General features: G+C 54.6%; 1 protein-coding gene and 1 long non-coding RNA gene across 19 annotated transcripts; one reads left to right on the forward strand and one right to left on the reverse strand.

The window, feature by feature from the left end:
- The first annotated feature begins 2,558 nt into the window (after positions 1-2,558).
- Positions 2,559-27,852, forward strand: AURKAIP1 (aurora kinase A interacting protein 1). 18 transcript variants are annotated; one of them, XR_013407631.1, is made up of 18 exons: positions 2,559-2,875; positions 3,231-3,305; positions 3,560-3,669; positions 7,003-7,123; positions 8,991-9,055; positions 11,520-11,619; positions 11,821-11,925; positions 12,013-12,154; positions 13,726-13,837; positions 13,922-14,014; positions 14,199-14,546; positions 15,197-15,306; positions 24,193-24,370; positions 24,485-25,203; positions 26,201-26,437; positions 26,801-26,885; positions 27,142-27,587; positions 27,685-27,852. XR_013407631.1 is itself a non-coding variant. In XM_077973713.1 (13 exons), exons 1-13 carry the CDS (start codon positions 2,588-2,590, stop codon positions 24,680-24,682), a joined length of 1,932 nt encoding a protein of 643 aa, XP_077829839.1. In that variant the 5' UTR covers positions 2,559-2,587; the 3' UTR covers positions 24,683-25,020. The 18 variants fall into 18 exon arrangements, 9 of the variants coding, with proteins under 9 accessions (XP_077829839.1, XP_077829979.1, XP_077829938.1 ...); XR_013407639.1 differs by having other exon boundaries at positions 24,196-24,370; XR_013407611.1 differs by lacking the exon at positions 15,197-15,306 and having other exon boundaries at positions 25,939-26,437.
- On the reverse strand, positions 18,469-22,288 carry LOC144337346 (uncharacterized). Its single transcript, XR_013410341.1, has 2 exons — positions 21,094-22,288; positions 18,469-18,528 (listed from the first exon to the last, which is right to left on the reverse strand). It is a non-coding gene; the product is annotated as an uncharacterized LOC144337346 (long non-coding RNA).
- Positions 27,853-27,894: the final 42 nt, after the last annotated feature.

Raw genomic sequence — 27,894 nt, forward strand, 5'->3', positions numbered from 1 at the left:
CACGTCCTGCTTCCAACCGAGGCTGCGGCGACACCTGGCTGTGGGATGCAGCTGAGCAGGCAGCTGCCTTCTGCACATGGTGGGGGGTGCCTACCTGGGCTCCCCTCAAGGGCTGCGTGCACAGTGCCCACTTTCCAGTTCCCTGACCCACCCTGAGTCCCTACTCCATTCCGCTCAGGGCTGACCTCAGCCCTGTCTTCCCTGGCCTCCAGTGTTCTTGCGTCCAGCAGGGCCCTGTGGCTCAGTTCAGCCACCACTCAGAACAGCACCCTCAGCTTCCCTGTCCGCCAGATTGAGCACCCAGCAGGGACTGGAGGAAACGCTCACATCAGGTGGGTGGTGGCCTGGTCCCCGCAGGCTGAACTGGCTTTTCAGGCATCCCCAGGAAGCAACATCCAACAGACAACTATCCCTTAACCCCAAGGGTGATGCACACTTCTCCCCTGGTCTTTCTGCCCCAGGAAGGCTCTTGAAACCCTGTTATCAGCCGCTGTCTACCTGCTGATGCCCCCCACATTTACACAGCAGTGCACAGACCCCTGCTGCAACCTGCTTGTTTTGCTGACCCTGCCATAGGAGCGCCTGAGCTGAGTGCCCATCTTCCCCCCTGCAAAGGCAGGTGGCTTGCATCCTGTGGCAATGTGCCCTTCACCCTTTGCCAGCAGTTGCTGGGGAGTCTTTCTGGCCCCTTTCTCAGACTCACCACCTACCTCCAACCTGCACAGAACAATCAGAGCCCTGGCCACTTGCTAGAGATGGCTTCAGGCCGACCACTCCATCCTCACTGCAGGCCGCCTTTCTTTTTGGCTTCCATAACTGCATGGCCCCTTAAGAGGTCCCCCTCCTGGCCCTCGTCAGTGCCTGATGACAGCCGCTACGCCCTATGACTTTGGAGGCCAGGGACCAAGTCTCATTCACTGTCCTTTCCGCTGCATGAGTGCAGTGTCTGGCTATGTGCACGGGGCACTCAGTGCCTGTGAGCCTTTGGTAAATGGCTTCTGGACAACAGGGTCAAGGACAGAGCCTTGGGCGGCCACGTTCTGTGCATTCTGCTGTGCTGTGGCAAAGCTGCCTTTTCTGCATTTCATGTCAGTGAAGGAAGACGTGCATGCGCAGAGCCCTGTGGGTTGCTCCCAGCACTCATTCAGTTTGTGCCATAGTCCTGTTCCCAGGCAGCCCCGGGGTCTGCCCCTGATTGGCTGGAGGCACCACCAACCTCCCACTCCTTGGGCAGTCACAGCTCAGGGAATGGGCAAGCAGCACCAATGAAAAACCAGCTGTGTAGAAGAGGAAATTCCTTCTTTACTGGAGAGCTTGCAGTTGTAACAGACAAGACATCCCTCCCTGAGCTGCCAGCCTGGGGAAAGAGGACAGGAGTAAAGCTGTAACCACACCATGTTGCCCATAGCAGGCGGAGGAGAGTGGGTCTTAGTTGGCACTGTTTGAGCTGCAGTATCAATCATGGCAGAGCTAGTGGACAGCTGGACCTGGGGGTAGCGGTGAGGAGCAATGGTGGCCTCTGGATTTGAGCCCGTTTGAGCTAGGCAGTCACTGGCAGCTCAGTGTGTGAACCTGCAACCACTCAGGCCTCTGCTGCCCTTCCCTCTTCTCACTGCTTCACCCTTCCCTTGCCCCACGCAGGCTTCCCCACTATCCTCACCCGTGGTTCTGCACTAGTCCTGGCAAAGGTTCCGGTAACTGTAGCAACAGATACCTACTGCCCCTCCTGCACAGCTGTGGTCGATCAGCGATGTTAAGACGTTACAAACCCAAGAACCCCTCCCTCACTGTCTCCCTGGCGTTTGTGGGGTAGCTCCTTCACACGTACAGCACCGGACCTCCCTCCCCCGACTCCTTCCGGGGGCCTGAACCTTGAGGTACTTAGGCCTCCCAATGCTGGAGGGGCTCTGTAGAGGCGTCGAGGCCACGTTTCCAGTCCCCCCTCCACCCGTGTCTCCCCAGCGGCTGAGTTTTGAAGGCAAGACTTTGCGGGAGTCTGGCGTTAATACGCATCCCAAAAACCTGGAGTCAATAAGGACTGAAGACACGACGCCGACGGCGGCCGGGTGACTCCGGGCACGCGCGTCTCATCCAGGGCGAGGCCAAGCGGAGCCTCTGACCCTGCCCGCGCCCAGGGAACAGCAGTGGGGGGTCGTCCCGCCCCAGATCCGACCGAGATGGACACCCTTGACCCACAGGCGTTTTGAGACGCGAGCTTCCGCGATCCGAGGTCTCTGTGCGAACGTGGGCATCTTGGAAGAGTCCCAGCCCCGCTCGGGGCGCACAGGCAAGCGCTCTCAGCACCGCACCCGCGACCCGCGCCTCCGCTCGGAACAGACACGCTTCCGGGGTCGGCCGGCACCGCAGAGCCTGCTGGGTAACGAGCCCGCCCCACCCGCGCCAGGTTCCGGCGTCGGCGTTTGGCGCGTTGCTGACGGGCAGGTTGCGTAGCCAATTGCCGCTAGGCGGCGTCCCGCTGGTCGCGGGCCGAACCAATGACACGCGACGAGGCGGGGCGGTGGTGGCCGTGGAGCGTCGCGAGGAGCCGCCCTGCGGGAAGAAGCCGAAGGGGAGTCGGCGGCACAAAATGGCGGCGGCGGCGGCGGCTGGGGCTGCAGGGTCGGCCGCTCCCGCGGCAGCAGCGGCCGGCGCCCCGGGCTCTGGGGGCGCGCCCTCGGGGTCGCAGGGGGTGCTGATCGGGGACAGGCTGTACTCCGGGGTGCTCATCACCTTGGAGAACTGCCTCCTGCCTGACGACAAGCTCCGTTTCACGCCGTCCATGTCGAGTGGCCTCGACACCGACACAGAGACCGACCTCCGCGTGGTGGGCTGCGAGCTCATCCAGGCGGCCGGCATCCTGCTCCGCCTGCCGCAGGTGAGGGCGCGGCCGCGAGCCTCGGGCCCAGGTAACCGCTGGGGCGGCAGCCGCCCTTTGTTGGCGGCGAGTCGGGCCCGCGCCGCCCCAGCCCAGACCCCGAGCCCAGCCCCTGCCCCGACCGCAGCCCCTGCCGCGACTCCAGTCCCTAGCCAGCCCGTGCCCCTGACCCAGGGCCTCCCCGCCCGCCAGCGCGCTGGATCCCGCGACGGCGGGACGCGAAGAGCCTTTGTGGACGTGGGAAGCGTTTCAGTGTTTGGTTTTGCGTGGGGAGTCCCCACGTTACTCGATGACTTTTGGCCGCGAAGGCTTTGAATGGTGCGTTTGAAAATACAGAAACTTTCTTCTACTCTAGGTGGCCATGGCTACCGGGCAGGTGTTGTTCCAGCGGTTCTTTTATACCAAGTCCTTCGTGAAGCACTCCATGGAGGTAAGGTTTCCTCTTGCACTTCATTCCTAGCGAAATATGTTACGGGGAAAACGGTTTGTTATTTTGCCCGGGTACTCAGGGGAGCGAGTACCTGCCCCCCAGTCTGAGCTCTGTGCCGGAGGGTTCTGTTTCTTGGTTTCTTTTTTCCCTGGGTGCACCTCCCTTTTGGTCTGAATAGCCTTCAAGCCTTTGGCGGCCGTGAGGACGCCGTGGCTGGGGACAAACATGGGCGTGTTGCAATGCTTTCGCTTCAGCATGTGTCAATGGCCTGTGTCCACCTGGCTTCCAAGATAGAAGAGGCTCCGAGACGCATACGGGACGTCATCAATGTGTTTCACCGCCTTCGACAGCTGAGAGAGAAAAAGTGAGTCGGTCGGAGTTGTTTAGTCTATCATAGGTGTCTGTTTCCTTTTTTTCTGGTGAAGCTGCAGTGACACTTGTATAACAGTACAGGCCTGAGGTTCTAAACATGTGGGATGTTCGTGAGCGCATTCTCAAGTTCCACGAACAGGGCCTGCTCAGAGGCATTGGCAGATGCTGTTCAGTGAGGGCAGGGCCTCCAGTGAGGATAGTGCACTGTGGCGGTTCATGCCGGCGCTAGTGCACAGCCCTGTTGCTGTTTCTTTCCTACAGGTTTCCGAACGCTCTACAGCAGGGAGTCTTAATCTCAGCACTATTGACATTCAGGCTGGATAATCTTTTTTTTCCCCCTGAGATGGTTTCCTGTTGTCCAGGGCAGAGTGTGGTGGCATGATCATGGTTCACTGCAGCCTCAATCTCGTAAGCTCAAGAGTTTCTCCTGCCTCAGCCTCCTGAGTAGCTGGGACTACAGGAGCACGACACCATGCCAGCTAATTTTTATTGTTTATTTGGTAGAGATGTGGTCACGCTGTGTTCCCCAGGCTGGTCTCAAATTCCTGGGCCCCAAGGATTTGCTGGGCTTTGCCTCCCAAAGCGCTGGGATTACAGGTGTCAGCCACCGCATCTGGCTGGGTAATCTTTAGTTGTAGGGGATTCTCCTATGTGTTGCAGGATTCAGCAACATCCCTGGCCTCTACTCACTAGATGACAGAAGTACCCCACCTTAGTTGTGACAGCCAGAAATTCTCTCATACCAGGTGTGGTGGCTCACACCTGTAATCCCAGCACTTGGGATACTGAAGGAGGAGGTTTGCTTGAGGCCAGGAGATTGAGACTACAGTTATCTGTGATGTCACTACTGCACTCCAGCCTGGATGGCAGAGTGAGATCCTGTTTACAAAAAACCCAAAAGTATCTTGATGTTGCTTCACGGCCCTGGAATAGCAAAATTTCTCCAGCAGAGAACCGTTGTCTCTGACCCAGGGTTTATGCACCTGAAGTTAATGGAAGTCCTTTAGAAAACACAGCCTCGGCCGGGTGTGGTGGCTCACGTCTGTATTCCCAGCACTTTGGGAGGCCGAGGCGGGCGGATCAAAAGGTCAGCAGATGGAGACCATCTTGGCTAACATGGTGAAACCCTGTCTCTACTAAAAATACAAAAAAATTAGCCGGGCGTGGCGGCGGGCGCCTGTAGTCCCAGCTACTCGGGAGGCTGAGGCAGGAGAATGGCGTGAACCCGGGAAGCGGAGCTTGCAGTGAGCTGAGGTCCTGTCCCTGCACTCCAGCCTGAGAGACAGAGCGAGACTCCGTCTCAAAAAATAAATAAATAAAATAAAAGTAAAACACAGCCTCTGGCCAGGCGCGTGTGGTGATTCCTGCCTATAATCCCAGCACCTTGGGAGGCCTAGGCAGGTGGATCACCTGAGGTCAGGAGTTCGAGACCATCCTAACCAACATGGTGAAACCCCGTCCCTGTTAAAAACACAAATTGACCAGGCATGATGGCTCACACCTGTAATCCCAGCACTTTGGGAGGCCGAGGCGGGTGGATCACGAGATCAGGAGATCGAGACCATCCTGGCTAACACGGTGAAACCCTGTCTCTACTAAAAATACAAAAAAGCCGGGCGAGGTGGCGGGTGCCTGTGGTCCCAGCTACTCGGGAGGCTGAGGCAGGAGAATGACGTGAACCCGGGAGGCGGAGCTTGCAGCGATCCGAGATGGTGCCACTGCACTCCAGCTTGGGTGACAGAGCAAGACTGCGTCTCAAAAAAAAACAAAACTAGCTGGGTGTGGTTGTGGGTACCTATAATCCCAGCTACTCGGGAGGGTGAGGCAGGAGAATCGTTGGAACCCGGAAGGTAGAGGTTGCAATGAGCTGAGATTGTGCCATTGCACTCCAGCCTGGGCAACAAAAGTGAAACTGCGTCTCAAAACAAAATAAAACCCTGGCCTTGCCGGGCATGGTGGCTCACGCCTGTGATCCCAGCACTTTGGGAGGCCGAGGTGGGTGGATCATCTGAGGTCGGGAGTTCGAGACCAGCCTGACCAACATGGAGAAACCCCATCTCTACTGAAAATACAAAATTAGCCAGGCGTGGTGGCAGGTGCCTGTAGTCCTAACTACTCGACAGGCTGAGGCAGGAGAATTGCTTGAACCCGGGAGGTGGAGATTATAGTGAGCCGAGATCGCACCACTGCACTCCAGCCTGGGGGACAAGAGCGAGAGTCTCTTTCAAAAAAAGAAGAAACATGGCCTTATCGGCCTCCCAGGGTGCTGGGATTACAGGTGTGAGCCACCGCGCCCGGCCCTTTTTTTTTTTTTTTTTTTTTTTTTTTTTTTGAGACAGAGTCTCACTGTGTCTCACTATGTCACCCTGGCTGGAGTGCAGTGATGCAGTCTTGGCTCACTGAAACCTCTGCCTCCTGGGTTCAAGTGAATCTCCTGCCTCAGCCTCCTGAGTAGCTGGGATTATATGCACCCACCACCACGCCAGGCTGATTTTTATATTTTTTTAGTGGAGATGGGGTTTCACCATGTTGGTCAGACTGGTGTCGTACTCCTGAGCTCAGGCAATCTGCCTGCCTTGGCCTCCCAAAGTGCTGGTGTTACAGGCGTAAGCTAACGCATCTGGCCCATCTGTATTTAAATATTGTGCTTTCATTGGTTCTATGGTTGTGGAACTGTGAATATGGATCCTCTTTTTTTTTTTTTTTTTTGAGATGGAGTCTCGCTGTGTCGCCCAGGCTGGAGTGCAGTGGCCAGATCTCAGCTCACTGCAAGCTCTGCCTCCTGGGTTTACGCCATTCTCCTGCCTCAGCCTCCCAAATAGCTGGGACTACAGGTGCCCGCCACTTCGCCTGGCTAGTTTTTTGCATTTTTTAGTAGAGACAGGGTTTCACCGTGTTAGCCAGGATGGTCTTGATCTCCTGACCTCGTGATCCGCCCGCCTCGGCCTCCCAAAGTGCTGCGATTACAGGCTTGAGCCACCGCGCCCGGCCCCATATCCTCATATCTTGAGTCACATAAAGTGCTGTTAGCATTTGTGCCATGAGATTCTAAAACTGTTGCTATGTTCGGTCTATGCTTGTGCACCAGAAGCTGTTGATCTGTAAGGAAAAGTGGGGAGGATCGTTGGGAAGGGATGAGTAGGTTGGCACTGGGCTGTGAGAAACGGTGTGCGGTTTTGTTCATCAGAGGACATGGACTTTGCAGCAATGTTGTGTTGTGGGGTTTGCGTTTTTAAGTGAGGTGCTCAGTGGGAGGTAATGACGGGATCTCAGAAGGCTTGCTCTGCTCGACTGTGATGGATACCCTCTGCTCTCTCTTTGGCAGGAAGCCCGTGCCTCTACTATTGGATCAAGATTATGTTAATTTAAAGAACCAAATAATAAAGGCGGAAAGACGAGTTCTCAAAGAGTTGGGTTTCTGCGTCCATGTGAAGCATCCTCATAAGGTGGGTGTGCGGCTCCCGCCCTGCAAGCCCGCCTAGGCCGCTGCTGCAGCCTGGCCGCCTCTCTCCACCTCAGTGCAGTTGAAGGCTCTGAAGAGGGCTGAGTGCCTCCCTGACTTGGCTTCCCGGTTTCCATCTATCATCTCAAAAGTAGCTCCTGACGCATTCGTCTTCTAGGGTCAGCTGTTTATTTTAGTAATATATTTTTAAGAGTTTTGGAAATGGCATTAAGTTTGGGCTTTCAAAAATAGTGGTGAGTTTATAAAAATTGAATTTTAGTTTACATTTTTCTTTCTCAACAGTTAAGTTTTTTTTTCTTTTTTCTTTTTTTTGAGGTGGAGTCTTGCTTTGTTGCCAGACTGGAGTACAATGCCATGGTGGCAGTGGCAATGGAGGCACAACCTCCACCTCCTGGGTTCAAGCGATTCTCCTGCCTCAGCCTCCCGAGTAGCTGGCCCTACAGGCACTGCCACCATGCCCAGCTGGTTTTTGTATTTTTAGTAGAGACAGGGTTTCACCACGTTGGCCAGAATGGTCTTGATCTCTTGCCCTTGTGATCCTCCAACCTTGACCTCCCAAAGTGCCGGGATTACAGGCATGAGCCACCATGCCCAGCCTTTTTTTTTTTTTTTTTTTTTGAGACAGAATCTTACTCTGTCATGCAGGCTGCAGTGCAGTGGGGTGATCTCGGCTCACTGCAACCTGTGCCTCCCAGGTTCAAGTGATTCTCGTGCCTCAGCCTCCCAAGTAGCTGGGATTACAGGCATGCGCCACCACACCTGGCTAATTTTTATATCTTTAGTAGAGATGGGGTTTCACCATGTTGGCCAGGCTGGTCTCAAACTCCTGATTTCAGGCGATGTACCCAGCTCAGCCTCCCGAAGTGCTGGGATTACAGGCGTGAACCACTGCACCCAGCCTCAACAGTTAATTTTCTAAAGTTGCTTTAGTGGTAGCCTTATTTCCTCTTATGGAGGAATTAGTGGAATTTTGGCTCCTTTAGTCTGAAATGACTGGCAAGTTTTGCGGCATGTACTGACTGAGGACCATGACCGCGACACTGTCCCTCAGTCCCAGCATTGTGGGTGCCTTCTGTGTTACATGGAAACAGAGCACTTGTTTTACTCAGAAAAATTGTTTCCAACTCCTTTATTACTGGTGGGTTTCCTCATTTGCTTGTTCCACTTTCTGCCATTTGTTCAAATTATACATAAATTGCCCACCACAGAACCACAGATTGAAGTGCTTTTCTTTTTTTTTTTTTTTTTTTTTTTTTTGGAGTCGGAGTCTTGCTGTGTAGCCCTCTGCCTCCCGAGTACCTGGGATTACAGGCATGCACCACCACACCCAGCTAATTTTGTATTTTTAGTAGAGACTGGGTTTCTCCATATTGGTCAGGCTGGTCTCGAACTCCCGACCTCAGGTGATCTGCCCACCCCACCTCCCAAAGTGCTGGGATTACAGGCATGAGCCAGCATGCCCAGCCTGAAGTGTTCTTCTCTGTTTGCTGAAAGTATGTTCATATTGTATTTTGGTGAGTTGGTAATTGGGGTACAGAGACGTGTAGAACAGGCCAACCTCACTGGTGGAAAGGTCTTGGAGATGAGAATGAAACCAGCCCCATGAAGAATGAGGCCTGTGCCGTGGGTTGTGCGGCTGGGCTCACAGGCATGCATCCTGCCTGGCTGCCAAGGCAGACAGCAGGTGCATCCGCAAAACTCCCTCCAGCCGAGCCATCTGCCAGACGTGTGGCCAGGAGCCACTCCTGGGATCTAGCATGAGGCTCTTATTTGCTGCATGGACACCCACAAGATCTGAATTCTGGGCTCTTAAGGTTCTTGGTAATAACTGCCTGACCCGTATCTTCCAGATAATCGTTATGTACCTTCAGGTGTTAGAGTGTGAGCGTAACCAACACCTGGTCCAGACCTCATGGTGAGTTGAGCTTCCTTGTTTTATGAGACCAGCAAGGGCAGTGCAGGAATGTATTGACTTGAGGCACTTGGGCAGTGGGTAGGCAGCCCAGTGACTTGGTTGTGGGCTGGAGTTGTCCGAGTGCCCAGTGCTCCTGCTGTATAAATTCCAATCAGACTCCCAGAATGGGCACTGGCAGTCACGGTAGGTGGCCCGTCCCTCCCTGCAAGCCTGGACTTCCTGTGTCCCCCCCGAAGAGAGCAGTCAGTGGGCTTCCTCTGGGAGCTGTTGACTTGGCGCAGGAGGACCTTTTCCTGGGAAAGGTGGAGGGACAGACTAGTGGAGACTTTGTCTGTTTCTCCGCTGACATTGCATCCCATGGGAGAAGGGCAGAGAAGGTTCTGGGGCTGATTTTAGCAACGCATGTGCTAGAAAGGAACCCTAAAGTGGCAGTTTAGTATTGGGGGTATTTTGGTGAATTTTTTCCCATGGAGTTAAGTCTGTAAGGGTCATATTTTTGCTGACTGAATTGTCTGGTGCTATGACATGTTTAATAGAGAACCTATTTTGACTTTTCTTTTCTGTACTCTTTCAATCAAAGGGTAGCCTCTGAGGGTAAGTGACTAAGACTTCTCCTCTGCTGTCCAAGCGCTTTGGTGCAGGGACAGCGGCGTCTTCAGCCAATCCAGTGCAGGCTCTCCACCGAAGGCTGGCTCTAGACTGGTGGTACGCACATAGCATAGCCATGGCCGACTCCTGCTGTGGTTCTCTGACGATTGTGCTTCTTGTTAATCCTCTGTCGTGCTTTGGTAATTGTATTGATTAGAGTTGATAACTGTCTTGACTTGAATTTTGTCCCTTTAAAACTGCTGTACCTGTATGATAAAGATGCAGTACCTTTCTCTTAAAAAAAAAATGGTATGGAAAGCTGTGAGAATTGAAAAGACAAATTGGCTGATGTCAGTGTGGGGTTATGTCATGATTTCTAGAAGCCCTGAGGTTGCTCTTTTCAGCAGCTTTGGGTGACACGCTCTGGTCAAAGGTGTGCATCTTTAAATTATTTCATGGATACTTTAAAAAATATTGTATCGTTTCAAATACAGCAATAAGTTTCTATGTTCTCAAGATTTCATTTGTTTTTAAGAATTTAAAGTTCATGGATTAATACTATCAGTACTTGAATACTGAAAGTTGTTGATTAGAAATCGAAAGGTTACTGATTGTTGAGTGTATCTGTGTTAGAGCTGTGCACTGGCACGCTTACGTCAGGGGGTGCGGCCACACGGACGCCACACAGATTCCCCCGTGATGCCTGGAGCTGCCTCCAGAGACTTACCATTTAGAAATCTCTGATGGGTTTGTATGTTACCTTCTCCAAGGTTTGTTTAGGACAGATGCTGGGGGAGGGCCATGGGTTGGATTCCCACACGACCCGTCTGTCTGCTGGTGCAGCCCCGCTCCAGGGCTCACCGCTACTGGGGTGTGTGAGGAGCAGTAAATAGAAAACCAGTTCACCTGTCCTCACGGAATTACCCTTTTTGTTTTTGCAATATTCATAAAGCTAGTATAAGGTCTGGTTTTAGTCTATTAAATCTTACATATCTGAAGGAAAATGCGAAAAAGGTAGCCAGTTTTTAAATGTTTTAACTTTTAAAAAATGTAAATTTTTGTATTTTTATAGCTTCTAAACATGAAATTTAAAGAATGTACTGTGATGAAATGTTCAATATCATGTTGCTTCTCAGTATTGTGTTGCTTCTGATTCTATGAATGTTCATTTTAAGACTCCTTGTTGAAATGGGACAGTTGGCAGCGGCTCTGGTGAGCCCGAGAAGAGGCCTGCCCTTGGGTGCGGAGCCTCCCTCCGCACGACGCTCCCACGCGTCCAACTTGCACCCAAGGGGCTTTTCCCTCTTCCAAGTGGACTCCTTCAAGGAAGCTGCAGCTCGGTCAGCAGAGAAGGGGCCTGGCGCCAGCGCCCTGGAGGAAGAGGAAGAGGAACGCAAGAGGATGGCTTGTCTCCCAGCAGCCGCACCGGCTTTGTGCTCAGCCAGTTCATTTGAGTTTGCATGTTTCTCTGCACTATGGATTTTGAGCATTTAGATTTCTTTAATCAAAAGCGTTTTAGTGACTCCAGTAGACATTTTCTTTCTGAGGCATCGTGCTTTGCATGAGAGCAGGCCAATGTTGAGGGGAAAAGTAAAGTTAAAGTTGGTTCTCTTTCATAGCAACACGTATTGTCTGACATTCAGCCAGCTTTTTTTTTTCTAATAATTTCTGTGCCTTCCTGTCCTGTATTTAGAAAAAGCAGCTAGAATATTTCTCCATTAACTCTTGAGATTCACAGGACTGTCTAGCTCTGAGTCCTAGCAATAGACTCCTTAGAGGAGTAGTAAATTTATCTAGACTTTCTCTAGATAATGCAGGCGGAAGACCTGGGTTCCCGGGGTGGGGCGCTGCAGCTCTTCCTGTGTTTGGCTTCCAGGAATTACATGAACGACAGCCTTCGTACCGACGTCTTCGTGCGGTTCCAGCCTGAGAGCATCGCCTGTGCCTGCATTTATCTTGCTGCCCGGACACTGGAGGTCAGTGTGTTGCTACTTTGGAGAGATTCTAGTCTTTTTTTTTCACCAGTCTCCAGTAAAGTTTACTGTATTATTCTTCAAATTATGCTAATCTGGGCCAAAGCATTTTGGTAACCAACAGGCTGTTTTTTTTAATTGTCCTGAGTCTTGCTGGCCTTGAAGTTGAGGAAAGTGTAACAATGATGGTGTTTGTTTTTACAGATCCCTTTGCCCAATCGTCCCCATTGGTTTCTTTTGTTTGGAGCAACTGAAGAAGAAATTCAGGAAATCTGCTTGAAGATCTTGCAGCTTTATGCTCGGAAAAAGGTTGTTCAGAATTTTTTCATGTCACGTATGCATTTGTGTTTGGCCAGAAACACTTGATTCTGAACGGACGCCTTCTGACTTTTGCAGGTTGATCTCACACACCTGGAGGGTGAAGTGGAAAAGCGAAAACACGCTATCGAAGAGGCAAAGGCCCAAGCCCGGGGCCTGCTGCCTGGGGGTGCACAGGTGCTGGATGGTACCTCGGGGTTCTCACCTGCCCCCAAGCTGGGTGAGTCTGTTAGGGTGCAGGAATCCACTCCCCACAAAGGTGAAGGCCGGTGACCCTCCCAAACCTTCATTCTGGGGTATGTGCTCCTTCCAGACTTTTTTTTTTTTTTTTTTTTGAGGCAGGGTCTCTGTCACCCAGGCTGGAGTGCAGTGGTATGATCATAGCTTACTGCAGCTTCCAACTCCTGGATTCAAGTGATCCTCCTGCCTCAGCTTTCTGTATAGCTAGGACTACAGGCACACGCCACCATGCTTGGCTAATTCTTTTTTGTTTTTTGTTTTTTTTTGAGGTGGGGTCTCGCTCTTTTGCCCAGGCTGGAGTGCAGTGGCGTGATCTCGGCTCACTGCAAGCTCCGCCTCCCGGGTTCACGCCATTCTCCTGCCTTAGCCTCCCAAGTAGCTGGGACTACAGGCACCTGCCACCACGCCTGGCTAACTTTTTGTATTTTTAGTAGAGATGGGGTTTCACCATGTTAACCAGGATGGTCTTGATCTCCTGGCCTTGTGATCCGCCGGCCTTGGCCTCCCACAGTGCTGGGATTACAGGCCTGAGCCACTGTGCCCAGCTTGCATTTCTTCTTTTTTTTTTTTTTTTTTTTTTGAGACAGAGTTTCTTTCTTGTTGCCCATACTGAGTGCATTGACGTTGTCTCAGCTCACTGCAACCTCTGCCTCCCAGGTTCAAGCGATTTGCATGCCTCAGCCTCCCAAGTAGCTGGGATTACAGGCACCTGCCACCATACCCAGCTAATTTTGTATTTTTAGTAGAGATGGGGTTTCTCCATGTTGGTCAGACTGGTCTTGAACTCCTGATCTCAGGTGATCTGCCCGCCTCGGCCTCCCAAAGTACTGGGATTACAGACGTGAGCCACTATGCCCAGCTTTCTTTTTTTTTTTGAGACGGGGTCTTACTCTGTTGCTCAGCTTGGAGTGCAGTGGCACTATCTGGGATCACTACAACCTCTGCCTCCCAGGTTCTAGTGATTCTTGTGCCTCACCCTCCCAAGTAGCTGGGATTACAGGCGCCCACCACCACGCTCAGGTAATTTGTGTGTATGTGTGTGTGTGTATATATACACACACACATATATATGTTTTGGGTTTTTTTTGTTTTGTGTTTCTTGAGATGGAGTCTTGCTCTGTTGCCAGGTGAGTACTGTGGCGCAATCTCCGCTCACTGTAACCTCCACCTCCCGGGTTCAAGCGATTCTCCTGTCTCAGCCTCTGGAGTAGCTGGGACTACATGCGCGCGCCACCAAGCCCGGCTAATTTTTGTATTTTTACTAGAGACAGGGTTTCACCATGTTGGCCAGGCTGATCTTGATCTATTGACTTCATGATCTCCCCGCCTCGGCCTCCCAAAGTGCTGGGCTTACAGGCGTGAGCCCCTGTGCCCGGCCCCATCTGCATTTCTGTGATGCCTGTGTAAGTTCCGGGACCCAGGCTGGGAGCAGGCAGTTACAGTCTGCATCGCTGTTTGACCTGGAGAGGAGCCTTATCTTGCTCTACTAACTTGTTTCTTATTGGGAGACTTTTTTTGTGGTTGGCTTTTAACCTCTTGTTCTGATTCTAGTGGAATCCCCCAAAGAAGGTAAGGGGAGCAAGCCTTCCCCACTCTCTGTGAAGAACACCAAGAGGAGGGTGGAGGGCACCAAGAAAGCCAAGGCAGACAGCCCTGTGAACGGGTGAGACTCCTGAGCGGCCCGGGTGGCTGTCGGGGTTGGCTGGAGAGACTTCTGGTCTGTAATTGGCTCCTGTCCTGTTCACAGCTTGCCGAAGGGGCGAGAGAGTCGAAGTCGGAGCCGGAGCCGTGAGCAGAGCTACTCAAGGTCCCCATCCCGATCGGCGTCTCCTAAGAGGAGGTGTGTGCCTCGGGGGGCACCCAGGAGGCCGATACCGGGTGGGGCTGTCCCTCGGGGTAATCATTCTCACCTGAGGTGGTTTCTTGTTTCTCTAAACCTGGAGCTTGTGTGTCTGAGCTCCTGTGGCCGTGTTGGGCCTGGCTGGCCAGACAGTCGGTTGCAGAACACGTGTTCTTCCTCCCAGGAAAAGTGACAGCGGCTCCACGTCTGGCGGGTCCAAGTCGCAGAGCCGCTCCCGGAGCCGGAGTGACTCCCCACCGAGACAGGCCCCCCGCAGTGCTCCCTACAAAGGCTCTGAGATTCGGGGCTCCCGGAAATCCAAGGACTGCAAGTACCCCCAGAAGCCACACAAGTCTCGGAGCCGGAGTTCATCCCGTTCCCGAAGCAGGTCACGGGAGCGGGTGGATAATCCAGGAAAATACAAGAAGAAAAGTCATTACTACAGAGATCAGCGACGGGAGCGCTCGAGGTCATACGAACGCACAGGCCGTCGCTATGAGCGGGACCACCCTGGGCACAGCAGGCATCGGAGGTGAGGTGGGGTTGCAGTGACTGGAGGCCGCAGGCCCTTCCCTGGGGGGTTCCTGATGGCTGCCCTTTGACCCCCGGTGGCTGCCCTTTGACCCCCGGGTGTGCTCCCTCAGCGCAGGTGACCCTAGAGCAGGATTCTTTTTGGAAATGTATGTTGAGTGGACCTTGGTGGATTTGGAAATGGAACTGAGGGACCGGTGACATGTGCTTCAGACCGGTCTGGGGTGCGGCACACACCTGGGCCCGTGTAGGGCCCGGCTCGGCGGCAGCTCTGAGGCCAACTCGATGAAAAAGTGAACGCACACGCCCCTGTTGGCGTGGCCTGGCGTGGCCTGGTGCTATCGGCAGCCGCTCTCCACTCCCTGACTGATAATTACGTGAAGCCAAGAAAGATGATTTTTAGAATCTTTGCCTATATTAGGTTGTACTTATGTACATATTTTGCAGTGTTTCACAAGAGAAAATGGCCTTAATTGCCCCTTATTCTCTCTACACGTTGTAAATAAACATGTGTTTAATACAAGTTAAAGCTATATATGAAAACTCAGAACTTGAATCCTGTCAGCTTAAACCTTGTGTAGGGAATCCTGACTTTTAAACTGTGAGGGTATTTGGATCTGTGTTGAAAGTCGTATATTTTTATCTGTGCAGTGCTGAGTGCAGGCCACCAGCTCCTAAATAGAGGTTCCCTATATGCGCGTATGACATGGTGAATAAACACAGCTCTCTCCACTCAGGACATCTGGAGCGTTGTGGACGTGGTAGGTGGTCGTTCTGCGTGCTTGTGAAAGTGTCCGGCGTGTGCACAGCCGGCGTGCCCACTCTCGGGCTCCTTGCTCCCTGCTCTACTAAAGTTTTGGATTTTGCATCCAATCCTGTGTGCCTGCCCTTCTGCTGAAAGCTTGTGGGGGTCCTGAGCCCCCTGCCCATCAGGATGACAGGCTCCTTCCTGCAGGGCCACAGGAGGGAAGTTTTGGAAACACACAGAATGAGTCCAAAGTGCTCTCGTTCCTGAGGGGGACTGGTTTGTAACCCATGACATCTGTGTGTGGGCGTGAGAGGCAGCTGGGAGCAGGACACTTGGAGGGTCACCCCATCGGGGTGGCACATGCACTCTGAGTGCCCCCCAATGTTGTCAGCTGCCTCTTACCGTGGACTAGGGGGCCCCACTCCTAGTGGTACGGCTTGGGCTTACTAGGGCAGTGGAGCATATAGGCCGGGGCTAGTGGGATAATGGGGAGTTGTGCCTGATGACTTTTTTTTTTTTTGAGACAGAGTCTCGCTCAGTCACCCAGGCTGGAGTGCAGTGGCGTGATCTCGGCTCACTGCAAGCTCCGCCTTCCAGGTTCACGCCATTCTCCTGCCTCAGTCTCCCGAGTAGCTGGAACTACAGGTGCCCGCCACTACGCCCAGCTAGTTTTTTGTATTTTTAGTAGAGATGGGGTTTCACCGTGTTGGCCAGGATGGTCTTGATCTCCTGACTTCGTGATCTGCCCACCTCGGCCTCCCAAAGTGCTGGGATTACAGGCGTGAGCCACCGCGCCTGACCGTGCCTGATGACTTTTTTGATGGAGTTCTGTATTAGAGAGTTGGTGGGACCCGAACTGAGGAGATTCCAGGGAGGGTGTCCTTCCAGGGGGGGCAGCTATGAGGGGCCCCTTAGCTTCCTGTGCCTGGAAGTAAGAGAACCAGTAAAGGGCCACACATGCCTGTGCCCAAGAGACTTCTCTCCGTTTGCTTTCCTTTTTACGGAATAATTGTAAAATTATTATGACATGAAGAACTGTTTAAGACCAGATTTTATGGTCTCCCAACTTGCATCAGGCCCAAATGGTGTTGCAGTAGAAATTGAATTTTGGCCGGGTGTGGTGGCTCATGCCTGTAATCCCAGCACTTTGGGAGGCCGAGACAGGCGGATCACAAGGTCAGGAGATCGAGACCATCCTGGCTAACACGGTGAAACCCCGTCTCTACTAAAAAATGCAAAAAAAAAACTAGCCGGGCGGGTTGGCGGGCGCCTGTAGTCCCAGCTACTCGGGAGGCTGAGGTAGGAGAATGGCGTAAACCCGGGAGGCGGAGCTTGCAGTGAGCTGAGATCTGGCCACTGCACTCCAGCCTGGGCGACAGAGCAAGACTCCGTCTCAAAATAAATAAATAAATAAATAAATAAAGCCAAATTTGGATTCGCCCCAATAGCCCAAGACACATCTGTGATGCCAGCCGAGGCGGCAGGAGGGAAGCAAGTGGCTTCGTCCCTTCCAGATCCCACTCTCCGCAGAGAGGTGAATTTGGGTGGCACGAAAGTAGATGAGAAGCATTTGTCCACTAACGGAATACAACAAAAGAAGTAATTTTTTTCTTTTTCTTTCTGTTTTTTTGTTGTTGTTGTTGAGACAGAGCCTCGCCCTGTTGCCCAGGCTGGAGTGCAGTGGCGGGATCTCGGCTCACTGCAACCTCTGCCTCCCGAGTTCAAGCGATTCTCCCACCTCAGCCTCCTGAGTAGCTGGGACTATAGGTGCCTGCCACCATGCCCGGCTAATTTTTTTTTTTTTTTTTTTTTTGAGACGGAGTCTTGCTGTGTCGCCCAGGCTGGAGTGCAGTGGCCGGATCTCAGCTCATTGCAAGCTCCGCCTCCCGGGTTTTTACGCCATTCTCCTGCCTCAGCCTCCCGAGTAGCTGGGACTACAGGCGCCCACCACCTTGCCCGGCTAGTTTTTTGTATTTTTTAGTAGAGACGGGGTTTCACCGTGTTAGCCAGGATGGTCTCGAACTCCTGACGTCGTGATCCGCCCGTCTCGGCCTCCCAAAGTGCTGGGATTACAGGCTTGAGCCACCGCGCCCGGCCCCGGCTAATTTTTTTTTGTATTTTTGGTAGAGATGGGATTTCACCACATTGGCCAGGCTAGTCTCGAACTCCTGACCTTGTGATCCGCCTGCCTCAGCCTCCCAAAGTGCTGGGATTACAGGTGTGAGCCACCGCGCCCGGCCATGTTTCCTTTTTTTTTTTTTGAGACTAGGTCTTGCTCTGTTGCCCAGGTTGGAGTGTAGTGGTATAATCACGGCTCGGCTCACTGTAACCCCACCCTGGGCTCAAGCAATCCTCCCACGTCAGCCTCCTGAGTAGCTGGGACTACAGGAGCGGGCCACCACACCCAGCCAGTTTTTCTATTTTTTTTTTTTTTTTGAGACGGAGTCTTGCTCTGTAGCCCGGGCTGGAGTGCAGTGGCCGGATCTCAGCTCACTGCAAGCTCCGCCTCCCGGGTTCACACCATTCTCCTGCCTCAGCCTCCTGAGTAGCTGGGACTACAGGTGCCCGCCACCACGCCTGGCTAATATTTTGTATTTTTGGTAGAGACGGGGTTTCACCGTTAGCCAAGATGATCTCCATCTCCTGACCTCGTGATCTGCCTGCCTTGGCCTCGCAAAGTGCTGGGATTACAGGCGTGAGCCACTGCGCCCGGCCTCTTTGCTGTCTTTGTCCCTTCATGACCGCTGGATGATCCATGGCCAGTAAGCCCCCAAATTAGGGCTTAGCCCATGAGGGTTCTTGTCTTCACCTAGGGAAGAATGCAGGTGGTGTTAGACAGCAATCTTTCCTTTTTTTTTTTTTTTTTTTTGAGACGGAGTCTCGCTCTGTCGCCCAGGCTGGAGTACAGTGGCCAGATCTCAGCTCACTGCAAGCTCCGCCTCCCGGGTTCACGCCATTCTCCTGCCTCAGCCTCCCGAGTAGCTGGGACTACAGGCGCCCGCCACCTCGCCCCGCTAGTTTTTTTTAAATTATTTTTTAGTAGAGACGGGGTTTCACCGTGTTAGCCAGGATGGTCTCCATCTCCTGACCTCGTGATCTGCCCGTCTTGGCCTCCCAAAGTGCTGGGATTACAGGCTTGAGCCACCGCGCCCGGCCTTTGTTTTCTTTTTTTTAATTGGAGATGGAGTCTCACTTTGTTACCCAGGCTGGAGTGCAGTGACATGATCACAGTTCACTGCAACCTCTGTCTCCCAGGCTCAAGCAATTCTCCCTCTTGCTGGTATTGTGGGTGTCCACCACTGCACCTGGCCCACAGCAATCCAACAGTCTTGCTCTCTTGCCTGGGCTGGAGTGCAGTGCTGCAGTCTCAGTTCACTGCAACTTCCTCCTCCCAGGTTCAAGTGATTCTCCTGCCTCAGCCTTCTGAGTAGCTGGGATTACAGGTGTCCGCCACCACGCCTGGCTAATTTTCACCAGTTGGGGGGGGGGTGTTCACCATGTTGGCCAGGCTGGTCTTGAACTCCTGACTTCAGGTGATCCGCCCACTTTGGCCTGTGCTGGGATTATAGGCGTGAGCAACCAAAGCTGGCCCACAGCATTCCTTTTATTGAACTGGAGCTAGTACTGGTGGGGCAGGGATAATGTGTAGACAGTGGGCCCAGAGCTGCACTTGAGGGCTGTTGGCAACTGTATTTATATGTATGTTTACTTACATTAAATTAAGGGGTGAGTTACCAGGACTTTCTGCGACAGGGGTGGTAACCTCTGGGTCACTGCCGTGGACTTTGTAAACTGTCAAGGCACTGGGGGGACGGCTTACACCAGTGAGCAGTGAGGGCCCCCAGGGATCGCCTTCCTTCTGGCGGTTTTGCTTCATTCTGTCTGGATCAGGAAGGCCGTCCTGCAGGTCTCCCGTCTCCCTGCTGCAGCGTGCTGATGGGACCAGGGGGTCCCTGGTGGTCCCCGGCTGGAGCCTGGCTGGCTTGGGACAGGGCGTGTGGTGGCTGCCTCCAGTGGGTCCCCAGGAGCCCCAGCATGGTGGGCATCTCCTTGCAGTCACCACTGCAGAGAGAGATCCAAAGCACTGACCCAACGCAGGGCCCAGCACACACTTCCCAGAGCCCCCTCTGGGCCCCCGTCCTGGGTGAAGGGTTGTTTCTGGGGAGTTGACAGCAAGCATGGCCCTGACTGTCCATGAGATGACTGGCCCCGCGAGGCTGCCAGGAGGGGAAGTGCAGGCATCAGGGTTGCCTGTCCCCGCGACTCCATGCTGCCTGCGTCTCAGCTCCCGGGCCGCCATCTGGAGGAAACTGGTGGGAGCTCAGGGGGGCTCAGGCTAGGGGGACACGGTGGAGGACTGAGAGCTCAGAGATGTGCTGTTGGGCCACGGTAGTGCCCCAGGGACACTGCTCCACACGCTGAGTGCACAGGACAGTCCCCAGGCGTCAGCTGTGCCAAGCTGGAGAAACGTGTGGGACGTGCCCCAGAGGACACAGCAGGGCCCTTTGTCCCCAGAGCCTCCAGCACCACAGCTCTGGCAGTGCCCAGTGTCCTCGCAGGGCGCCTCTGCTGCCTGAGGCTTTCCGGAGCCCATTCTGGAGATAACCAGACGGGCGGGCCAAAGTGCGGTTCTGTCCAGGTCCTTTGAGGGTCCACGCTAGCTGGGGGCCCCACAGGCTCGTCTCTGCCTAGGGACACAGCAAAGGGCCACGGCGCCAGCTCCTGGCATGAGTGCCCTGGAGCTCTGGCAACTGGAGCCTGGTTCGGCATCCGGAAAGGGAGTCGCCAGCCACAAGGTGGGGCAGGTTCGGCCTTTGCTCCAAGTGACTCAGGTCTCGGCCTGGATCCAGGAGCACTGACCTGAGGGTGGGGGTCTTTCCCACCACACCGGGGGCTCCCCGTGCCCCAGAATCCATGGCTCTCCCCTGCCTGCAGCTAGGCCAGGCCCAGGGGTCACTCCAGCCCTGGGAGTACCTACAGGAGGAACCCACACGGGGAGGCATCTGGTGCGGTGGATGGGCACCTCCCTGGCAGCCCTCAAGGTTGCCCTGGCACTTGGGGCAACTGCACACTTTCCCAGGGGAGGCAGGCAGTGGGGGGCTGCCCAGCATCCACGAGGCCACCGTCCCACCTCTGTGAGATTTACCCTCTGCAGGGACCAAAGGAAGGAGGGGCACACACCAGTGTCGTCCCACGGATGCCCCACTCCACCTCCTCAGGCCCAGCCCCTGGGGGCTGCTTCCATCCCGCCAGCACCTTCACGACTCCACAGGCAGCTGCATGAATGGGGGAACTGGCACAGGCAGGGCTGTGGCCCCACATGGGGTGCACCTCAAGTTCCTCACAGGGCAGGGCACCCACAGAGCAGCGGCTGTGTCGTGGAGCTGCTGGGCAGGCTTCACTGGTGGTGGCCTGGCTGGAGTGTCACGGCCCAGGGCACCCCAACCCTGAGAGGACACACGTGGTGGAGAGGCCATTTCGCCGTCAGCAGGGGGTTTAGGCCCTACCACCTGGGACAGCTCATGGTGGCGCCCATGCCCGGGGTGGGGTAGGACTGAACTGCTGCATCCTGAGCCAGATGCACTGCTCCTGTTCCCTTAGCCTTGTGTGAGGGTTCCTGGCTCCTGGGAAGCCCTGTGCCTGGAACACTGGTGAGCATTTTAGCACCTCTGAAAAAAGGGTAGGCCCTCATTTTTCAGTTTTTGGGGTGTACATACTTCCTTCATGGCCAGTTTTATTTATCTGAGATAGTCCCGCTCTGTCACCCAGGCTGGACTGCAGTGGCGCGATCTTGGCTCACTGCAACCTCCATCTCCCAGGTTCAAGCAATTCTCCTGCCTCAGCCTCCCAAGTGGCTGTGATTACAGGCGCCTGGCTAATTTTTGTATTTTTATTAAAGATGGGGTTCCACCACATTGGCCAGGCTGGTCTAGAACTCCTGACCTTAAGTGATCTGCCTGCCTCGGCCTCCCAGAGTGCTGGGATTACAGGCATGAGCCACTTGGCCCAGCCCGGCCAATTTTATTTTATTGTCTCTGTCACCGAGGCTGGAGTGCAGTGGTGTGATCTCGGGTCACTGCAGCCTCAACTTCCTGGGCTCAAGTGATCCTCTCACCTCAGCCTTCCAAGTAGCTGAGACCCACAGGCTCACGCCTCCATGCCTGGCTAATTTTTTTCTTTTTTTTTTGAGATGGAATCTCGCTCTGTCTCCCAGGCTGGAGTGCAGTGGCTGGATCTCGGCTCATTGCAGGCTCCGCCTCCTGGATTCACGCCATTCTCCTGACTCAGCCTCCCGAGTAGCGGGGACTACAGGCGCCCGCCACCATGCCCAGCTAATTTTTTGTATTTTTAGTAGAGACAGGGTTTCACCATGTTAGCCAGGATGGTCTCCATCTCCTGACCTCGTGATCTGCCTGCCTCGGCCTCCCAAAGTGCTGGGATTACAGGCATGAGCCACCGCGCCTGGCCTTCTTTTTAATTTTTTGTAGAGATGGAGCCTCAATATGTTGCAGGCTGGTCTTCAACTCCTGGGCTAAAAGTGATCCTCCCACCTCAGTCTCCTGAGTAGCTGGGACTACAGTTGTGAGCCATCACGCCCAGCTAATTTTTGTATTTTGCGTCGAGACGGGGTCTCACCATGTTGCCCAGGCTGGATATGGCCAATTTCAAGTGCCAACAACTTATTCCATGCAGTAGCCACTATACAGCTTTTCCTTCACCACTCACCGTGGCATGGCCGAGGCTCACTCTGCCTCCCATATTTAAGTGATCCCCCGTCTCAGCCTCCTAAGCAGCTGGGATTACAGGCATGTGCCACCAAGCCCAGCTAATTTTTGTATTTTTCGTAGAAATGGGGTTTCACCATGTTGTCCAGGCTGGTCTCGAACTGACCTCGAGTGATCTGCCCGCCTTAGCCTCCCAAAGTGCTGGGATTACAGACGTGAGTCACTGCATCTGGTCCACAATAGTTAAAAAAAAAAAAAAAAAAAAAAAAGATTGCTAGTTTATTTAAGCAAAAATACATACAGTCGTTACTGCCAGACTTAATATGAGATGTTGAACGTTTGATCCAATTTTCCTTCCTGGATAAGTTTTTCTTTCCGATTCCTGTCAGTTTTGAAAACATAATACCAGAAGAAGAGGGTCCCCATTCCATACAGAGCTCCCAAGAGTGAGTTTTTAGGAGTGGGTCTAAAATTAGGGTAGGCATTCGCTAATCTTGCGCAGATCCGCTGAATCAAGGCAGGCTCTTGATGAGCCCTTGGCGGTTAGGGACCTTGTACTGAAGCAGGTGCTCCCGTTTAAGCCGGGCTCTGAATGGCCAACGGCTGGGCTTGTGCCCGCCTCTTTGGCTGCGCCGAGGGCCGAGGCCAGGTGTGACGGGGTATACTTGGGGAGCGATATCTCCGTGACCGGGCACACACTTGCCTATCAACATTCAGTCATCTTAAGACCATTCTCCGGAGGCAGGAGAATCGCTTGAGGCTGGGAAGTGGAGCTTGCAGTGAGCTGAGATCGCACCACTGCACTCCAGCCTGGGTGACAGAGTGAGACTCCCTCTCAAAAAAAAAAAAAAAAAAAAAAAAGGCCAGGCGTGGTGGCTCACACCTATAATCCTAGCACTTGGAAAGGCCGAAGCAGGTGGATTGCCTGAACTCAAGAGCTCAAGACCAGCCTGGGCAACACAGTGAAACCCCGTCTCTACTAAAATACAAAAAATTAGCCGGGTGTGGCGGCATGCTGTATTCCCAGCTACTCCGGGGGCTGAGGAAGGAGAATTGCTAGAAACCGGGAGGCGGAAGTTGCCGTGAGCCGAGATCACGCCACGGCACTCCAGGCTGAGTGACAGAGCGAGACTCCATCTATTTAAAAAAAAAAAAAGAAGGAAAGAAACTTCAGAATATTTTGGCATGTTGTATCTCTGGCCCGGCGGTTGGAGGAGCATTAAAGGCGGGGTGGCCAAGGGTGGACCCAGGCTGGGGCTCAGCCTGTGCCCTGAGCTGAGGAGCCCCAAAGTCTTGGGGCAAAAGTTGCAGCCAGGCAGGGCCCTGATGCCTTGTCAGAACCTGGCAGTGACTTGTGGGAGCCAGTGCAGGCTAGGGCGCAACGGGACTGCTAGCTGTTAAGCTTTCAGGAGTTTTGCACACCAACTGCTACACACAGCCATTATTTCTAAACCACGTACATTTACAGTTAAATTATGCTAATAAAAGGAAACACTGAAAACTCATAGTTTCATATTTTAATAAGATCACTATTATCCGTGATCTTAAGATTATTTAGGCCGGGCGCGGTGGCTCAAGCCTGTAATCCCAGCACTTTGGGAGGCCGAGGCGGGCGGATCCCAAGGTCAGGAGATCGAGACCACAGTGAAACCCCGTCTCTACTAAAAATACAAAAAATTAGCCGGGCGCGGTGGCGGGCGCCTGTAGTCCCAGCTACTCAGGAGGCTGAGGCAGGAGAATGGCGGGAACCCGGGAGGCGGAGCTTGCAGTGAGCCGAGACCGCGCCACTGCACTCCAGCCTGGGCGACAGAGCAAGACTCCGTCTCAAAAAAAAAAAAAAAAAAAAAAAAAAAAAAGATTATTTAAGTATTATAAGCAGGTGTGCGCTGGGTTGCCAATATGTTGTTCCCCAAGTATACTCCGTCGCGTCTGGCCACTCTGCCCTCGACCCAGTCCTGAGGAGCTGGGACTACAGGTCTGCGCCACCACCTATGCCTTTTTTTTTTGAGTCGGAGTCTTGCTCTGTCACTCAGGCTGGAGTGCAATGGCACGATCTCGGCTCACTGCAACCTCCAATTCCCAGGTTCCAAAGATTATCCTGCCTCAGCCTCCAGAGTAGCTGGGACTACAGGTGTGCGCCACCACACCCAACTAATTTTTTTTGGTATTTTTAGTAGAGACGGGGTGCCATGTTGGCCAGGCTGGTCTCAAACTCCTGACTTCAGACAATGTGCCCGCCTCGACCTCCCAAAGTGCTGGGATTACAGGCGTGAACCACTGCGCCCGACCAAAATTCTGAAGTTTGTAAAGAAAAACTTTCCTGAAGACAAATGGGTATTTTGGGGAAAACAGGTATGTGCAGTAACTGTGTACTTCCCTTGAGAGACTAGAGTTCCTTTGTTTACAAATTAGGAATCATAACCCATGCACCCTCCCCGATTCTTCCACTGCATTTTTCTTCCTCAGATGTTTGTAAAGGATCGATCTTCCTGGGCTAGTTCCAGCTCACCTAGCTTGGCAGCTCTGCTCACACAAGCATCTGGCACTTGCAACACGTGTTCCTGCCACTCCTGTGGGAAGCAGCTAGTCAGGTCTGGCCTGGACATTCATCGGGGTGGCCATTGTCTGCAAGCCTCCTGGGCCGGCTCCATGCAGCTCCTGTAGCTGAATGGTAATTCCCCAGCCTCGTAGCAGCTGGGTCCTGCTCTAGCTGGGACCTTTCCCGTTTGGCCTGGAGCCTGCTGGGTACAGGGACCGCAACAGACTGGTGTTCCTCACTTCACCTCCCTGAAATTACTTCCTGAGAGGGGGAAGGACACCCTGGTTCCTCGTGCCCCTCCAGACTGTCTCAGACTGAAATGTCCACATCCCGTTTCTTCTACCTGGTCCCTAACTCTGGGGAGGTACTTCTATCTGCGCATCAATGCCTCAGAAGCCTGAAGGCCAAGGTTGCCAGCCCAGGTTATTCTGGTTCTTCTCAACATGCTCACCTGTTCTCTGATGGATTCTTTGCATCTCCCTGGCCCCTGGCCGGATGAAGACAAACGGAGGCACCAAGGCGAGGGCTGCTCTGGAGGCACCACCTGCTCATTTACAACCAGATCCACTAGGGCGCTGTGCAGCGGGCGGGCGGACGGGCGGCAAATACACCTTCCCGCTTGGAAATCCCAAGTAGCCCCTGGAAGGTAAGGTAGAGTCACCTGGGGACCTCAGTTATGGAGCTGGGCCTGGAGCCTGCACTTTCTGTCCTCACACTGGCCTATCCTGTCACTCACTGCTGGGCTGGGCCCGGCGGATGACCTGGCCTGGCCAGTTCCGCTAAGCGTCCCTTCAAGACCCTCCTGCAAGGCAAGTCTCTGAGCAGGCCCAGCAGGCTCCGCTCCACACCCCGCGCCCACCAGGCGCCCCTGGAAGTCCATGCTGGGGTCTCTGTCTTAGCCAACCTCAGGGAGGTGAAAGGAGCCTGTCTGGAGTAGAAAGGTGAAGCTACACGTTGGCAGCGCCTACTCTGGGGAGCAACATTAGGGGCTCAGCCAATCCCAATCCACCACAGAGGCTGCTTCTAGTTTTCAGACAAAAAGTTGAGAGTGTGATTTGCTTTATCTTTTGAGACAGGGTCTCACTGTCGCCCAGACGAGTGCAGTGGTGCGATCTCGGCTCACCGCAACCTCTGCCTCCCGGGATCAAGCAATTCTCCTGCCTCAGCCTCCCGAGTAGCTGGGATTACAGGCACCCGCCACCACGCCAGGCTAATTTTTGTAGTTTTAGTAGAGACGGGGTTTCACCATGTTGGCCAGGCTGGTCTCGAACTCCTGACCTCAGGTGATCCGCCCGCCTCGGCCTCCCAAAGTGCTGGGATTACAGGCGTGAGCCACCGCGCCCGCCTTGAGTCTTATTTTTTTTTTTTTTTTTAACCCCAGGAATGAGGAGCAGGCTCAGCGCTTGCTCCGGGTCCTTCGTCTCTAGCCAAAACAGGAGAAATAACTCCAGACACTTCCGCCTTCAGATAACTTCACTTCCGCCGCCGGATACGTCACTTCCGTGGCCTTGAGCCCGCACTTCCGTCGGCCCGTTGGGAATCCGGCCCCCGGGTGGTCCGGAAACGATTCCGGACCCGCCGCCATGTCCAGGGCCCGGAACCCCCTGGGATTGTGGGAAATGTAGTTTTTTTGCCTCCGTAAGGGACCAGGCGGAGCTGAGGAACCGCGCGAGGACTGGGACCGTGACTCCTCTAACCGGAAACCGTCGCCTTTCGGGCCCGGCGGGGCCTGAGCCAATGCAGAATCGGGGGCCTCGAGGACGCCAGGGGGCGCTGCGCGTAGGAACCGCCGAGTGGCCGCTGCTGATCGGGGCCGACTCCGGGACGGACCGGAAGTGCCTGAGGGCGGCCGCGGAACAGTCAATTTGAGCCGCGCGGAGGTCGGGCCTGGGAAGGGTCAGCGGAAGACCTGAGGGCCCAGGACGCTGCGGCGGGCGGACCCGGGGTCCCGCCGAGAGGGTCCCGGCGCCAGGCAGCGCGATCCGCGCGGGGGTGAAGCCGGGGAGGGGGCCGGCCTCCCCGTTCTGGAACTTTTCTGTGCGTCCGAGTGCGACACCGCCCGCGGCGGGGGCTTGGGAGCCTCGGGGCGCGAGCTGTGTTGGAAGCAAAGTCCTCCTTGTGGGTTGGAGTTGCGGAGGGAGAAGGGAGGCGGGGGTCGCGGCGGGACCAGACGCCCCAGTCCCGGCCCGCCCGTGGCTGCTGAAGGCGCTGCCGCCTGACCTGAACGGGCACCTGTGTTCCAGCTCCCCTGGGACCTGGGCCGCCGCCCACAGACCATGCTCCTGGGGCGCCTGACCTCCCAGCTGCTGAGGGCCGTTCCCTGGGCAGGTAGGAAGCCCCGCGAGGGCGGATGGGAGGATACACGCCTGGTCAGGAGTGCGGGTCCCAGCAGCTCCGCCGGGGCAGGGCCCGTGGCCACACACACTCTTTCCCCTCTAAGCTTCCGAGGCGCACAGAGGGAACTCAGGGGTTCAGGCCAGGAATGAGGTGCGGGTGATCCTCACTGGGACGAACGTGCTGCTCCCCAGCCCGACGGGCCTGCGTGGTCTCGCGAGCGGTGACTGTGGCGTCTGGTTTTCTGCAGGCGGCCGCCCGCCCTGGCCCGTCTCTGGAGTGCTGGGCAGCCGGGCCTGCGGGCCCCTTTACAGCACACGGCCGGCCGGCCCAGGTAGGGCGGCCTCCCTCCCTCGCAAGGGGGCCCAGCTGGAGCTGGAGGAGATGCTGGTCCCCAGGAAGATGTGCGTCAGCCCCCTGGAGAGCTGGCTCACGGCCCGCTGCTTCCTGCCCAGACTGGATAGCGGGACCGCAGGCCCCGTGGCTCCACCCCAGTCCCACCAGTGTCCGCCCAGCCCGATAGGGGAAGGGGCCGAGCAGGGGGATGAAGGCGTCGGGGATGCGCCTCAAATTCAGTGCAAAAACGTGCTGAAGATCCGCCGGCGGAAGATGAACCGCCACAAGTACCGGAAGCTGGTGAAGAGGACGCGGTTCCTGCGGAGGAAGATCCGGGAAGGACGCCTGAAACGCAAGCAGGTGAGCGGCCCCCTGCTTGTTCCTGAGAGGGCAAAGTGCTGAGAACACGTTTATTTGCCACGAATTAATTGGCGGTCCCTCCCTCTGCCCCTTGCAGATCAAGTTCGAGAAAGACCTGAGGCGCATCTGGCTGAAGGCGGGGCTGAAGGAAGCCCCCGAAGGCTGGCAGACCCCCAACATCTACCTGCGGAGCAAATGAGTCTGGCGCCGCCCTTCCCGCCCGTTGCTGCTGCGATCTCTAGTAATAAATGCTCAGAGGACTCGACCATTCCTGCTGGTTTGGAGCCCCTTTTGCCTAGTGTGAGGT

The sequence above is a fragment of the Macaca mulatta genome, chromosome 1 (assembly GCF_049350105.2).
Source record: "Macaca mulatta isolate MMU2019108-1 chromosome 1, T2T-MMU8v2.0, whole genome shotgun sequence".
In the NCBI taxonomy this organism is placed as follows: domain Eukaryota; kingdom Metazoa; phylum Chordata; class Mammalia; order Primates; family Cercopithecidae; genus Macaca; species Macaca mulatta.